The 14,929-nt window shown below is 35.1% G+C and overlaps 2 protein-coding genes across 9 annotated transcripts; both read left to right on the top strand.

The window, feature by feature from the left end:
• Positions 1-1,297: 1,297 nt before the first annotated feature.
• On the top strand, positions 1,298-3,099 carry LOC109337113. Its single transcript, XM_019574005.1, has 3 exons — positions 1,298-1,660; positions 2,458-2,584; positions 2,708-3,099. The coding sequence occupies exons 1-3, from the start codon at positions 1,455-1,457 to the stop codon at positions 2,789-2,791; spliced, it is 417 nt and encodes a 138-aa protein (XP_019429550.1). The 5' UTR covers positions 1,298-1,454; the 3' UTR covers positions 2,792-3,099.
• A 2,297-nt stretch (positions 3,100-5,396) lies between these two features.
• On the top strand, positions 5,397-11,606 carry LOC109337111 (zinc finger protein CONSTANS-LIKE 15-like). 8 transcript variants are annotated; one of them, XM_019574003.1, is made up of 6 exons: positions 5,398-6,353; positions 7,242-7,309; positions 9,811-9,892; positions 10,968-11,062; positions 11,153-11,241; positions 11,362-11,605. In XM_019574003.1, exons 1-6 carry the CDS (start codon positions 5,520-5,522, stop codon positions 11,397-11,399), a joined length of 1,206 nt encoding a protein of 401 aa, XP_019429548.1. In that variant the 5' UTR covers positions 5,398-5,519; the 3' UTR covers positions 11,400-11,605. The 8 variants fall into 8 exon arrangements, with proteins under 8 accessions (XP_019429545.1, XP_019429548.1, XP_019429549.1 ...); XM_019574002.1 differs by having other exon boundaries at positions 5,402-6,353; positions 11,153-11,233; positions 11,362-11,601; XM_019574000.1 differs by having other exon boundaries at positions 5,397-6,353; positions 10,968-11,241; positions 11,362-11,606.
• Positions 11,607-14,929: the final 3,323 nt, after the last annotated feature.

Below are 14,929 nucleotides of genomic sequence, written 5' to 3'. Positions count from 1 at the left end.
CATGAAAAAATATGACTTGCCAGATGATGATCTTGAAGCAACCTAATGTATAGATGAACTTGAACTAACCCATTATATAGATGAACTTGAAGCAACCCAATATACTATTCCTATGACAAATAAGATGATGAACGTTTGATAAAGAAATATTGCAAGTGATATGTATAAACATACAAACAGAAGGTTAATAAAATAATTATCATCACTACATTTTCACTATTACATAAGAGAAAATAATTAAAAAGGGGACAGAAGAGAAATACTGGAAGGGAAGGTTGGAAGAAGAAGAGGTAGAGTAAAAAATTAGAATATTGGATTGCCTGTAATTAAAAGTGGACAGAGAAGTGTATATTGTTGGTGTTTTGATTTTATAGTTTCATCAACAATAATAAACAATGTTGTACAAGTTTTATACAAAAAGAAAAAGAAAAATTGACATGACTATGTAAGTTCATATACATATCCATGTTTTCCCATCCAGTTATGCTGGAAGTTAAAAAAATGAGGAAAAAACTGTGTGGGAGAGAGGGTTTAAGAACTGCTGACATTTACAAATAAGCAATAATATATATTGAAAGACATTATTTTATAGAAATATTAAATTAGAATAGTAAAGGGTAAAATATGCAACAAAATTATTCCATGGTAGTTATTTTAAGTATTTGCTTTATATATTAGTATAGATATAGATATTCATGTACTTCATAATAATCAATATGTAAAAATAATTGTTACATGAATAATATGATATTTATATAATAAATTTACGATCATAGTTAAGTAGGCGTGATTTATTTATTATGAAATAATAATAAAGTATATGATATATAATCTTAAAATTATAATAAAAACTATAATATATATATATATAATTAATTAAAAACTAAATTTATAAATTTGTGGATACTCATAATGTGGGTATCATAAAACTCATTATCACTTATAAGTTATTATTGTGACCCGTTATATATATTTTCATGGGTATCCACAAGTCAGGTTTTTTGTCGTCCCTATTAAATGTTCATAGGGTTGATGTTGGAATAGGATGACTTCTAATACGAACCGCATTAGGACTGTAATAAAAAAATGTTGAAATTTCAACATTAACCCAAGTGAAATCTTTTATTCCATTATTCATCTATCTCTGTACCAAACTAATAAAATTATGTTAACTAATAATATTTATTGGTTTATGGTAGAGGATAAAAAAATTGTTATCATATTAGTTGGTGTAATATTATTGGTTTGGTATAGAAAAGAAAGAAAGTAATAATGATATAGATGATAAAAAAATAGGGTCGTTTTGACTATTGAAACATGGAATAGTTGGAATGAGTGTTGTGGACGTTTGAGTATCGCGAAGAGAAAAGTGTTACATAAACGCGTTTTAGGAGATCTGATGATAGAGGATAAGAAAGAATTTAGAAGAAGGACGTGAGTAATAAAGATCTGAAATGGAGAAAAGAGGAAGAGGAGGAGAAGAAGAAGAAGTGGTGATGGGAATGCCTGTGTCCTCATATTATTACCAAAACGGATTGATCCCTCCCAACTCGGTATTCGGCGATCCCAAAGGTATTCCTATCCAACAGACCATTTATAGGGATACCCCTGCTCCCTTCAATTGCCCTTACTGCGCCACCACTGCTCTCTCTTCCATCAAGTAACTATTATTCTTTCATCTTTCTTTCTTTCAAGTTTTATTTATTACAAACAAATTGAGACTGGTTATTAGTCGTTTTTTAAACAAACAAGAGTAATTTGAATTGACTTTAGCAATCACCTAGACACCACCGAGGCACTGTCTTGACAACATATAAATTGGGATTCATTTGTCAATTTCATAACAATTATGTCTCAGTTGTGTTTGGAATTAGTTTATTATGTGCTCAAAACAACTTATAGTGGAGAAGTGTATAGAATATTCCTTTGTAGTAGGTTGTGTTGGACGGCTCTGAGAAGTCCATACTCCGTGGATAGTTGACTTATGGCATGTAGTAGACTGTGTAATCGTATTGTAAGTCTATCTTATTGTTTGGCAGAAAGGGACGTAGTGTGTAGGTAGCATGCGGCTTTTGACATAGGTCTGTGTTGTTTAGACGGCATGGCAATCTTGTGTAGGTGGTGTAGTAGAGGGATATCAGAATTAGTCTCTTGTAGGGCTGCCTTTGCCCAGTCAACAACATCTTTCTAAATTGTCCATTGATCGGCCAAGATCCAAGAGTGTTTAGGACGGGTTCACCTTGTCCGTTTTTAGGTTGCCAGCTATTACTTTTGTCTGGTCGTGATGTGTCTTTTTAGACTGGATTCCCCAAATAAAGACATTTCCAAACATTCTATAAGCATAATTTGTTTGAAAAATTCATAGTGCTCATCCATTTGGAACTTATTTTTTGAAATGTTTGCCTGGTATTGTTTGATAAATTTCCATTTTATGATGTTTTATTTCCTGAAACACAGGTCAAAGCCCAGTCTGGCAGCAGTTATTGGATGTTTGATGCCAATGATGCTTGGAGTTTGCTTTCTTTGTCCTTCAATGGACTGCCTTTGGCATAAATATCACTACTGTCCAAATTGCCACCAAAAGGTACTCCTAGCTCCTCCTCCAATACACTAATTGAAATGTAACTTATATAAAATTGTAAATGTCCAATTGAAATGTAACTTACGTAATTAATATCATTCTTATTGTTGTATTCATGTGTGGTAGGTTGCGGATTTTGAAAAATCAGATCCATGCGCTGTGATGGATCCTTCACAGTGGACGCAGCAGAGTTTTGCCTTGTCTGGATAGTTAGTATATATGTATTATAATTGCAAGGTGCAACTTCAGATGATATGCTTTATTATTGCATGTTAGGTTTTCAAGACCTCGCTGTTATATTTGCATGGGACAAACACAAGAATAATGCTGGCTACTTTATCCATCTAGAGTTTAATTTTCTGCCTCTGCATTTGTTGAGTTCTGTTAATATCATACCCCCGTCCTCCCTTGACAAAAAGTGGGTTGTTTAGGCCTTCAACTTTGATTACCTTTTAAATAATGCAACCAAATTGCCTTTGCCGTGTTAATTTACTGAAATATATAACATGTGATTTATATACAGAAAGGAACTGATTTGCCCCTGGTCTATATCTGATTTCACATGGACACTCTGATCTCTCTGTATCATCTCCAGCTGATGAGTTTTTACTACTATTAAATATTAAAATTTTAAATGTTGTTGGTGTAGTAGAAGTGATTGTTGGATAGTGTTCGTCACAAAGTATGACCAATTGTGGGACTTAAGTTCAATATATAATATTGATACTATCATCTATTCTAATACTAGGTTATGTGGGACTTCATATAATAACATATTTCAAGTATCCCAACAACACTACCTTGATTGAAATAGACCAATATTTCGCTTGGGAAATATATGCAAGAATCTTCATCTTAACGAATATTTCGCTCCACCCTGTTCAATACCTAATTCTCTTTACCAACTCATCTACCGAAGAGTTTGTACCCTTTCAACATAAGTCTTTCTGAGTATCCTTAGCAAGGTTACAAAGAGTCCAATCCTTCAAACTTTTAGTGCAGCTTCTCGTACCACCGTCCAATGGTCCATTTCGCTATTATGGAACATCTAATCCAAATTTCACTAACAAACGCCCTCTTCATTACTCAACTAGTTGAACCATGGAGCCTCATTTTAAAGTCTTAGTTCCTATCACCATTGTCTACTCTAACAGTCATAGTTTAAAAGAACTATCATACTCCACCTTAAGAAGTATACTCATCGCACACACGTGCATCAATGTCAACCAATGGTTGTGTCACATGCTTGCATCCAAGCCAATACCATGTCACACCGTGCATCTTTACCAATGTTTGTGTTAGACCTTGTATCCAAGCCAATGCTTGTGTCACACCCTGCATCGAAGTCAGTCAATGCCAGTAAGCTTTTGTGGATATGCTTGTAATTAATATTCTTCACCATGATGTCGTAGACACGCCATAAGAATATTCCACTTCTCATCTTAAATGAGATTATCCTCTCCAACAACTAGAAAGAAATTCACATAGCACTTAAGTTTCTATGTCCACCTTGGTCCCAATCCAACACGTCATTCACCCTACTTTGTCATAATATGGCACTTGAGCTAAGAGTCGTCTATCAATTGGTTTTAATACTAGTTGTTAGTGTAATTGAAGCGATTGTTCTATAGTGTTAACCACAAACAATCAAATAAAGGACATAAGAATAAATAGATGAGAATAAGACAATAAAATTTGTTTACGAATTCAACTAATTATACCTGCATGCTAATTAAACATGACTTATAAATAATATAATAATAATATATAAAATTCATACATTGTTACTCCATAGATTTTTTTTCTCTTCCTAAAATGCTAATTTTTAAAGATATTGCCAAAGCTAGATTTTTAGTGTTTAGATTCCAAAATAAATGTTATTTTTATAACATCTCCCTCCAAATTTTTTTTCTGTACCAATCTATCCCTAAAAAATTATTACTCAATATGATTTTCATAAATATCAAGTTAAGGTTAGATCGATCATTTTTTGTGTTCTTATGACCCAGAGATTATTTTAGTTGATATTATAATATTTGAATAATAGTTTGAATTTTTTATCTTTTCCGGATCAAAATAAAAAATAGAATTTATGGCTAATAGTGTTTTATGAGCCATGATCGGAATTATTAACGGAGTAAAGTAAATGTTCATTTTAATGAAGCATTACCCGTTTAAGCATGCAATTACGAACAATGTGCTAAAATTATCACACTGAAGCATGCAATTATGAACAATGTACTAAAAAAGATACATTATCTAAGAGTTTTAAGACTATACTTTCAAAAATTCATACAAGTGCCATGTGTATGAAATATAGGAGGGGCGCACCATATACTCATATAGGGTTGTGAAGGTGCACCATATAATCCGTTTCCCGAGGTGAAGGAATGGCGGTTCGTCGGTACTCGGTAGTTATTTAGAAAAATAGATGGAAGTAAAATCTATAAATAGACATATATTTTTAATATTGTATATATCCAAAAACAAATCTTATAACCTGATGAAATTATTAAAAATATCTACTCACTCTTTATGACGGGAAGTAAATATTCATTCCAAAGTAGGTGATTATCGTTGTCTCCAACCCTCTTTCTGACTAATCACAATATAACAAAATTTGATAAAATGATAAATATTTAATTTTTTTAACTAATATAATATAATATGATTAATTTGAGACGGAAGATACTTGTCCGACTTTCCATGTCACCACCCTATACCTTGTTCGTCATATCTTTAGTTTTTTCAATAAAATTTAACAATATTTTATTCCTTAAAAAGGTTGGATGGGCATTGGCAGCAGCGATGAGTGTGTGGCTCTTTGTGTGAAGGAAGTTAAGTTACAGTAAAATTTGAAGAGTATAAAAGTAAGGGAAGTTTGGGCATGACATAAGTGTTAGGTAGGGAGAGAGTGGTGTTGGGGTTTGTAAGAAAGATGAGTAATCGTGAATCAGAAAATAGAGTAACAGGATGTGAGTTCTGCAGCTCAGAGATTGGTGTTCTATATTGCAGAGCTGACTCAGCGAAGCTATGTTTGTTATGTGACCAAGGAGTCCACTCCGCCAATATTCTCTCTCGCAAACACTTACGTTCTCTTATTTGTGACAATTGCTCTTCTCAACCTGTCTCTGTCCACTGTCACACCCACAACCTTCTACTCTGCCATCATTGTGATTGGGATTCTCACTCTTCCCCTACTAACCACCACCGCACACCTGTTCATGGCTTCACCGGATGCCCCTCCGTCTCACAACTCGCTTCCATGTGGGGCTTCAATTGTAACTCTGATTATGGTTATCTGGATTGGTGGGTGCACGATCTCATGGTTGTTCCTAATCCTCTTAGCTCATCATTATCATCATCATCATCATCATCATCTTTCTGCGGGAAGCACAAGCACATCATCCACAAGCAGCTACTGCAATTGCTCAACATCCCTGATTCTGCTGCTGCAATAGTGACATCTGTGGGAGCTAATGAAGAAGACAACTACTGCAGGGTGCCTGTGGTTCAAACAATTAATAACAATATGGAACAATTATTTCAGGAGGAAGCAGTAGCATTGCACCCTCAGCCTCATCATCCTCAGCCTCATCAGCATCAGCCTCAGCCTCAGCCTGTTAATGTTGCACTCACTACTTCTTCTATGCCTATCATGCCAGAGCGACAGCAGTATCTCCATCATGAACAAGTCCAAGAATCTCCTCAAATCATTAATCATAATATGTTTTCCAACACCCACACTAATCCCAAACCGCAAACTGTTCAGGTTACGTACACTTACACCTTCAACTCTTCAAAATTCCACTTGTGGCACCTGTTTATGTTGTGTTCACTACTTCAATTGCTGGAAAATGCATCCACCATTGCAGTAGTAACACGGTTGCAGACACCACCAAAACCACAACATTATTGCAATCTAAAACCTTGATCCAAATATTTACATATTTGTTTTACACTATACTTGCGTCTCTGTGTTGAAATGCTTGTTTTTTCCACTTCTGCAATTTTTGGTAAAGGCTAAACATTTTGTGAAACAACAGTTGAACTGACACATGTATGAGAACTATGACAAACGGAAACAAAATGGTTCTGCATATCATTATTTGCTCTACAATTGTAGCTTACTAGCTTATAGCCTTATATTAGCTGATGCAACTTGCATACTTAGTATAACAATCTAACTAACTGAAAACAGTTACAGTTAGAATAACTAACGTCTACAATTAAGTTACAACTTTGATAACATGTGAATTCTCAGTATTAAGCTCTCAAGTGTCCAAACGGAATACTCCAGTGTTTTAAATTGCAGTTACAGTAATGATTGTGGTTACTACGATTATGTGGTTGTTGGTCGTTGCGATGTGGTTGTTGTAGTCGTTGCGATGTGTATTGTGGCCGTTGCGGTGTGAATTATTTTGTCATTGAAAAAATATTTTTGAATTCGATGCAATCTGATGCAGTCCGATGCGGCCCGGTTCGACGCGGTCACATTATTGTGATTCAGAGTCACACGACAATTGCGGTGTGATGCGGTTGCAACAGTCACCGTAACCGCAATATTGCGGTCGCATCAGATGATGCCGTCCACAATTTAAAATACTGGGATGGGAATGCTAATCAATTGTCAAAGAAATTTGACAAAGCTTTATTTCAGATTTGGGATTTTAATTCTGGTCAACTTCGGGCACATGAAGAAGATTCAAGTACACTAGATGGAGCAACATGTGCAGCAAGTGATGCAAAAATGTTGGGAGGTTTATACGAGATTAACAGTGCTGCTTATGATGATATGGCGTCATATAATGTAAATGCTCTTGCTGCTCTCCTCTACTCACTCTTATAATTCCATCACTCTTACCACTCTACTAGACAAATATGGTAGGGGACGAAAATTTGTGTTCTTACTGAAAAACCTTTAGTTAATCAAAAAACAAAAATGAAGAAAATAGACAAATATCATCCAGCGTTGACCTTACCTCCTGTTTATGTTTTATTACTTATTTTTGTGAGGTGGGAACTTACTACACTGGCTGCGTAATAGTTAGGATTTTCCAGTCCATGTTCCAAGAAGTTTATCGCTAGAATCTTTTATACTTCATATCATCATATCAATCTTGAGATTTCACTCAACTACATCCTTTTGAGGACTAAACTTATATGAATCACTTGTTCGAGTACCATTCCTTGAACATACTGAAATATGCAAATTTTGACTTTCTGGAGGTGATTCCTTGCTTGTTTTCTTTCATAAAATCTCTTCAATTGTTATTGTTTTACTGAGAAATTCAATAGCAGAAGCACTGATGTCAATGCCTTGTTGATAGGTATCTGAAGTGGCAACTAGTATTCATGGTTGCATAGGGTTGATGATTTCCATCTACTTATATTACTACAGTAAGGTTGTTTGCCTTGTGACATGGAGGCCATAGTTTCAAATCTTGGAAATAATCTCTTCGTTTGTGAGGGTAAGGCTGTGTATCTACCCTTTCCCGATCCCATTAGGTGGGAGCCTCATGCTCCACCAGCTTCCCTTGTGATCTTTGCTGAGATTTCCCTCTTATTTTATCGAGCCTGTTGTTCATATAGAGGGTCAACTTCTCTACCCCACAAGTGTATTCGTTAAGCTGACTAACTCATTTGACTCCAGATGAAGTTATTCTTGGACAGTCAGTAGGAAAGGATGGGAGTTTAAAAGGACGACACCTAGCATTAGGATCACTCATTCCCTTTGAGCTGTCTTGTTTAATATTAGTAATCTTTGTCGTAACAACTTTGGTTCTTATCTTGGTGCAAATAAATGCAGTTTTTTATGCTCTTTCCCGTTGCAGAATGCAGGGTTCTTTTAAAGGTTGACATGTTTTAATGTAATGAAAATGCAGAATGTGTCTAATAACCCAACAGCAAGTCAGGGGCCTGCAACATCTGAGAGCAATAACCTACCAATTAAGAAGCACTCTTCTGCTTCAGTTCTTGGAAAGCATGAAGGTTGTTGTAGTGCTAAAGATATACAGTTTGGGGAGCCTCCTTTACTTCTCACGGGTGACAGCCTCGCCAAAGCAGCAATAACAAAGGCTGACACTGATCTGTTGGCACAAAACAGAGGCAATGCCATGCTCCGTTACAAGGAGAAGAAGAAAACTCGAAGGTTTGTTTGTGCGTCTCTTACCCAAGATTATAAATTGCAGTTATGGATCACAATTTAGAACCTTGCTCTTATTTTACAAATTCCAACTTCAAATATCTCTCCTTTTAATCCGCCTACTTATTTTGCAGGTATGAGAAGCACGTACGGTATGAATCTAGGAAGGTGAGAGCTGAAACTCGGAAACGAGTCAAAGGCCGATTTGTGAAAGCAACTGAAGCACCAGATACTTAATTTAATTATCTTACATTGCTATTCTATGTTAGTTTTGTTTGTGAATATATATGCATGAAATTTCCCCCCTTTGTATTTCTGCCAAAATTTATAAATCCTTAATAGCATAATTTTATAAAATTATTATGAATTGACATCGTTTTGTTTATGTTGATGGTGGGTAGGTGCACATGCTGAGACTGTGGATGTATTGCCCTTTATCTATCATGAAGTTTTAGTGATTCTGTTTACTGAGTTCCATTTTGACTTTGGATTTTGGGTTTTTCAATTTTGAACTTTAACAGTAATGCATTTACTGGTCTTTCTTGTTGACCTTGAGGTGACAGTGTCCCTCATAATTAACTCATGCAATTCTTTGATTAAAATCAGCATCTACTGTGCTCCATGCAGCCCAATAAAGGTTAAGCCTGGTGTTTATTAAAGAATTTACTTGCTCTTCCATTCAAAGGAATATCTCATGCTAGGAGGCATGCAAATAGCAGCAACAGCCAGAAGATAAGACACTAAGGATGACTAAATTATCTTTGAATCCAACTTAAATCTCAACACAACTTCCCCATTAATAGTAATAGCTAAATTCCTTGCTTATTACACTCCCCTTATACCCTCCACTTATTGCATCTGAATCTTCAACGCGTCCAATCTTCAATGAGAGCTCCTTCCTTTTAGCGTGTTTGCTTCACCATTCATCGAGTAGGAAATAGTGAGCAACCTGTTGGAAGAAAAGAAAGAAAAAATGATTTTAATTGATTAGGGTAAAGTGGTAAGCTTATCACACCAAGTTGCTTTCTTTGCCTTGAAAGTCATCTCTTTTCAATCGTTTGGTGAGTATGTTAGCTTGTTGTACATGTGCAGCAAGTGATGCAAAAATGTTGGGAGGTTTATACGAGATTAACAGTGCTGCTTATGATGATATGGCGTCATATAATGTAAATGCTCTTGCTGCTCTCCTCTACTCACTCTTATAATTCCATCACTCTTACCACTCTACTAGACAAATATGGTAGGGGACGAAAATTTGTGTTCTTACTGAAAAACCTTTAGTTAATCAAAAAACAAAAATGAAGAAAATAGACAAATATCATCCAGCGTTGACCTTACCTCCTGTTTATGTTTTATTACTTATTTTTGTGAGGTGGGAACTTACTACACTGGCTGCGTAATAGTTAGGATTTTCCAGTCCATGTTCCAAGAAGTTTATCGCTAGAATCTTTTATACTTCATATCATCATATCAATCTTGAGATTTCACTCAACTACATCCTTTTGAGGACTAAACTTATATGAATCACTTGTTCGAGTACCATTCCTTGAACATACTGAAATATGCAAATTTTGACTTTCTGGAGGTGATTCCTTGCTTGTTTTCTTTCATAAAATCTCTTCAATTGTTATTGTTTTACTGAGAAATTCAATAGCAGAAGCACTGATGTCAATGCCTTGTTGATAGGTATCTGAAGTGGCAACTAGTATTCATGGTTGCATAGGGTTGATGATTTCCATCTACTTATATTACTACAGTAAGGTTGTTTGCCTTGTGACATGGAGGCCATAGTTTCAAATCTTGGAAATAATCTCTTCGTTTGTGAGGGTAAGGCTGTGTATCTACCCTTTCCCGATCCCATTAGGTGGGAGCCTCATGCTCCACCAGCTTCCCTTGTGATCTTTGCTGAGATTTCCCTCTTATTTTATCGAGCCTGTTGTTCATATAGAGGGTCAACTTCTCTACCCCACAAGTGTATTCGTTAAGCTGACTAACTCATTTGACTCCAGATGAAGTTATTCTTGGACAGTCAGTAGGAAAGGATGGGAGTTTAAAAGGACGACACCTAGCATTAGGATCACTCATTCCCTTTGAGCTGTCTTGTTTAATATTAGTAATCTTTGTCGTAACAACTTTGGTTCTTATCTTGGTGCAAATAAATGCAGTTTTTTATGCTCTTTCCCGTTGCAGAATGCAGGGTTCTTTTAAAGGTTGACATGTTTTAATGTAATGAAAATGCAGAATGTGTCTAATAACCCAACAGCAAGTCAGGGGCCTGCAACATCTGAGAGCAATAACCTACCAATTAAGAAGCACTCTTCTGCTTCAGTTCTTGGAAAGCATGAAGGTTGTTGTAGTGCTAAAGATATACAGTTTGGGGAGCCTCCTTTACTTCTCACGGGTGACAGCCTCGCCAAAGCAGCAATAACAAAGGCTGACACTGATCTGTTGGCACAAAACAGAGGCAATGCCATGCTCCGTTACAAGGAGAAGAAGAAAACTCGAAGGTTTGTTTGTGCGTCTCTTACCCAAGATTATAAATTGCAGTTATGGATCACAATTTAGAACCTTGCTCTTATTTTACAAATTCCAACTTCAAATATCTCTCCTTTTAATCCGCCTACTTATTTTGCAGGTATGAGAAGCACGTACGGTATGAATCTAGGAAGGTGAGAGCTGAAACTCGGAAACGAGTCAAAGGCCGATTTGTGAAAGCAACTGAAGCACCAGATACTTAATTTAATTATCTTACATTGCTATTCTATGTTAGTTTTGTTTGTGAATATATATGCATGAAATTTCCCCCCTTTGTATTTCTGCCAAAATTTATAAATCCTTAATAGCATAATTTTATAAAATTATTATGAATTGACATCGTTTTGTTTATGTTGATGGTGGGTAGGTGCACATGCTGAGACTGTGGATGTATTGCCCTTTATCTATCATGAAGTTTTAGTGATTCTGTTTACTGAGTTCCATTTTGACTTTGGATTTTGGGTTTTTCAATTTTGAACTTTAACAGTAATGCATTTACTGGTCTTTCTTGTTGACCTTGAGGTGACAGTGTCCCTCATAATTAACTCATGCAATTCTTTGATTAAAATCAGCATCTACTGTGCTCCATGCAGCCCAATAAAGGTTAAGCCTGGTGTTTATTAAAGAATTTACTTGCTCTTCCATTCAAAGGAATATCTCATGCTAGGAGGCATGCAAATAGCAGCAACAGCCAGAAGATAAGACACTAAGGATGACTAAATTATCTTTGAATCCAACTTAAATCTCAACACAACTTCCCCATTAATAGTAATAGCTAAATTCCTTGCTTATTACACTCCCCTTATACCCTCCACTTATTGCATCTGAATCTTCAACGCGTCCAATCTTCAATGAGAGCTCCTTCCTTTTAGCGTGTTTGCTTCACCATTCATCGAGTAGGAAATAGTGAGCAACCTGTTGGAAGAAAAGAAAGAAAAAATGATTTTAATTGATTAGGGTAAAGTGGTAAGCTTATCACACCAAGTTGCTTTCTTTGCCTTGAAAGTCATCTCTTTTCAATCGTTTGGTGAGTATGTTAGCTTGTTGTTCTTGAGTTTTGCAAAATTCTAGCTTCAAGTTGTTCTTCTCCACTTGATCTCTCAAGAAATGATAGTTGGTTTCTATATGCTTGCTTCTACCATGAGACACTGTATTTTTTGTTAAATTGATGCTTGATTTGTTGTCCACAAACAACAAGATTGGTTCATCCATTTGCATTCCCAACTCCATGAGCAATGCTTGCAACCATAATCTTTGTTGTCCTCCCAAGCAAGCTGCGATGTATTATGCTTCACATGATGATAGAGCAACAACATTTTGTTTCTTAGAGCACCAACTCACAGCTGCATTGTCAACCCACTTGTGCTATTTCTATTATCCTTATCACCACACCAATTCAGGAGTTAATATCTTGAATGTTTTACTTTCATTAGCATTAAACATATCAACTGAATTTGAACTTAGATATTATTTTTCATCACCTATAATTATATATTAGAATATTTATTAATATAAGTATAATAAATTTAATACGTTTAAGCCAATGAATATTTAAAGAGAAATGAATAAAATTGATACCTATAATTTTACTCAAAACATGGTCATTGATTTGATCAACAATCTCAATTCTTAAAGTGAACTTTGAAATTCGTTCTAAAGAAGCTCTCTATTTGGAAGCACAAGCTCATCTCCTTTGGTGGTAGGGTAACTCTCCTAAAGTTAGTATGTGTTCCTTGCTTATCTAATTTTTTCGTTCTATAAAGCTTCGATTTCTGTTATAAATGAGATTGACAAAATTCAGAGACGTTTCCTTTGGAGGAAGGGGGGAAAGAGAAAAGGTATTCATTGGGTGACATGAGAGAAAGTGTGCAGACCTAGAGAGGAAGGTGGTATTGGATTAAAATTTTATTATTGTTTAACTTAGCCTTGTTAGGTAAGTGGAGATGGAGATTGTTAAGTGACGGGTAATTCTCTTTGGGTGAAAGTCTTAAAATCAAGGTATTGGGATGAGTTTGTAAGGTTACAGGAGACAGTGATATAGATTGCTTTAGAAGGGTCTCTTCTTGGTGGAGAGAATTAAGGTTCTTAGTCAACCTAAGGAAGGAATAGGTTGTGTTGGGTGAATGTTGGTATTCGCAGATCTTTAGGTAGTGGCTTCTATGTTCACTTCTAGACTGAGTTGTGGTTGGGAGTGAAACTCTAATTTTTTTTTTCCTAGATTGTTTCAGGTGGCTATGGATAAAGAGACAACTATTGATTCTTTGGGTGTTTGGAGTAATGGGGTTTGGTCGTGGAAATTGAGATGAAGAAGGACCTTTTCACTTGAGAGGAAGAGGAATGCGAAGAGCTTCTAAGCCACCTCCACGGAGCAACATATTAATGACTCATGGATTTGGATTCATGACACAATTGGACATTACACACAATTGGACAGTACATAGTGAGGAATGCTCATGAAACTCTACAAAAGGTGGAATGGAGCAATGGATTTGTTTTCTTCAAAAGACTTTGGGCGTGTAATGTTCCAACAAAGATGAAGTGCCTAGTATGAAAAATTGTCTTGGATGCATGAGATACCAACTAAAGTGAATCTTGTTCATGGAGGTAGAAGAATCTACTAGTCATTTGTTTTTCACATGTTCTGTTTTATATCTTGTTTGACAAAAGGTTTCACTCTAATTTTGATTTCTCTTCTATTATTCATAACTAAGTGAAGTCTCTTTTTCTAATTCATGAAAACTTTATAAGATTGGAGAATAAGAATAAAAAATTGTGGGTGACTCTCTATTTTGTCATAATTTGGACTATATGACACATTAGGAACAAAACTATTTTTGACAACAAAAGGTTCCATATTGATGAGGTGATGAACCTTATTTTCATGCACTCTTAAGCATTCTCAATGCTCCTTTTTCTTTTCTTCTCTTTTTCATTTGTACAATGGGTGAGTAACCCTTCAAGTTGTCTTTCTATTTGTTAGTTTTAGAGATTATGTGGATAAAAGTATCACTTATTCTCCTAATTTCTTTATCTCTTGATTAATAGATTTCATTGTTGATAAAAAAAATCTCAATTGTTGATGGTATTGGTCTACATTGAAGGAGTTTTCATCCTTGTAATGAACATATAAGTTTGGATAGGTATTAGAGACTATGGAATTAATATGGTTATCATAATCTACAATGAGAAGTTCTTCCTGAATATTAATTTCAACACAATCATCATCAATTAATTTTCCATATTCCATAAATAGTAGCCATTCAGAAAATTCTGTTATTAGACATAGGGTAATGCCCATAAGAATATGAGTGTAATATTTATGTATTGTCAGTATAAAGATTTATACATTGTCAATACACATCTATTATTCATTTGTATTATTGTTTTTGAATAGTCAACGATGATTAAATATGAACAATGAATAATATAATAACATTATAAAAAACAGCCACACAATCATTACATACATTTTCTTTTCTAGGAAGTAGGAACATTAGCTATGTAAAAACATAAAGTGAATACTGTAATATTTATGTATTTTCAATGTAAAGATTTATATATAGTCAGTATCATTTATGTATTTTACTTATTTAAAAAGTTAATAATAATAAAATATGAGTAATAGATGATACAATGTCAGTGTATAATAGACTCCACCCTCAACCTCC

The sequence above is a fragment of the Lupinus angustifolius genome, unplaced genomic scaffold, assembly GCF_001865875.1.
Source record: "Lupinus angustifolius cultivar Tanjil unplaced genomic scaffold, LupAngTanjil_v1.0 Scaffold_2_2, whole genome shotgun sequence".
In the NCBI taxonomy this organism is placed as follows: domain Eukaryota; kingdom Viridiplantae; phylum Streptophyta; class Magnoliopsida; order Fabales; family Fabaceae; genus Lupinus; species Lupinus angustifolius.
This window is presented reverse-complemented; position numbering and strand designations above follow the sequence as displayed.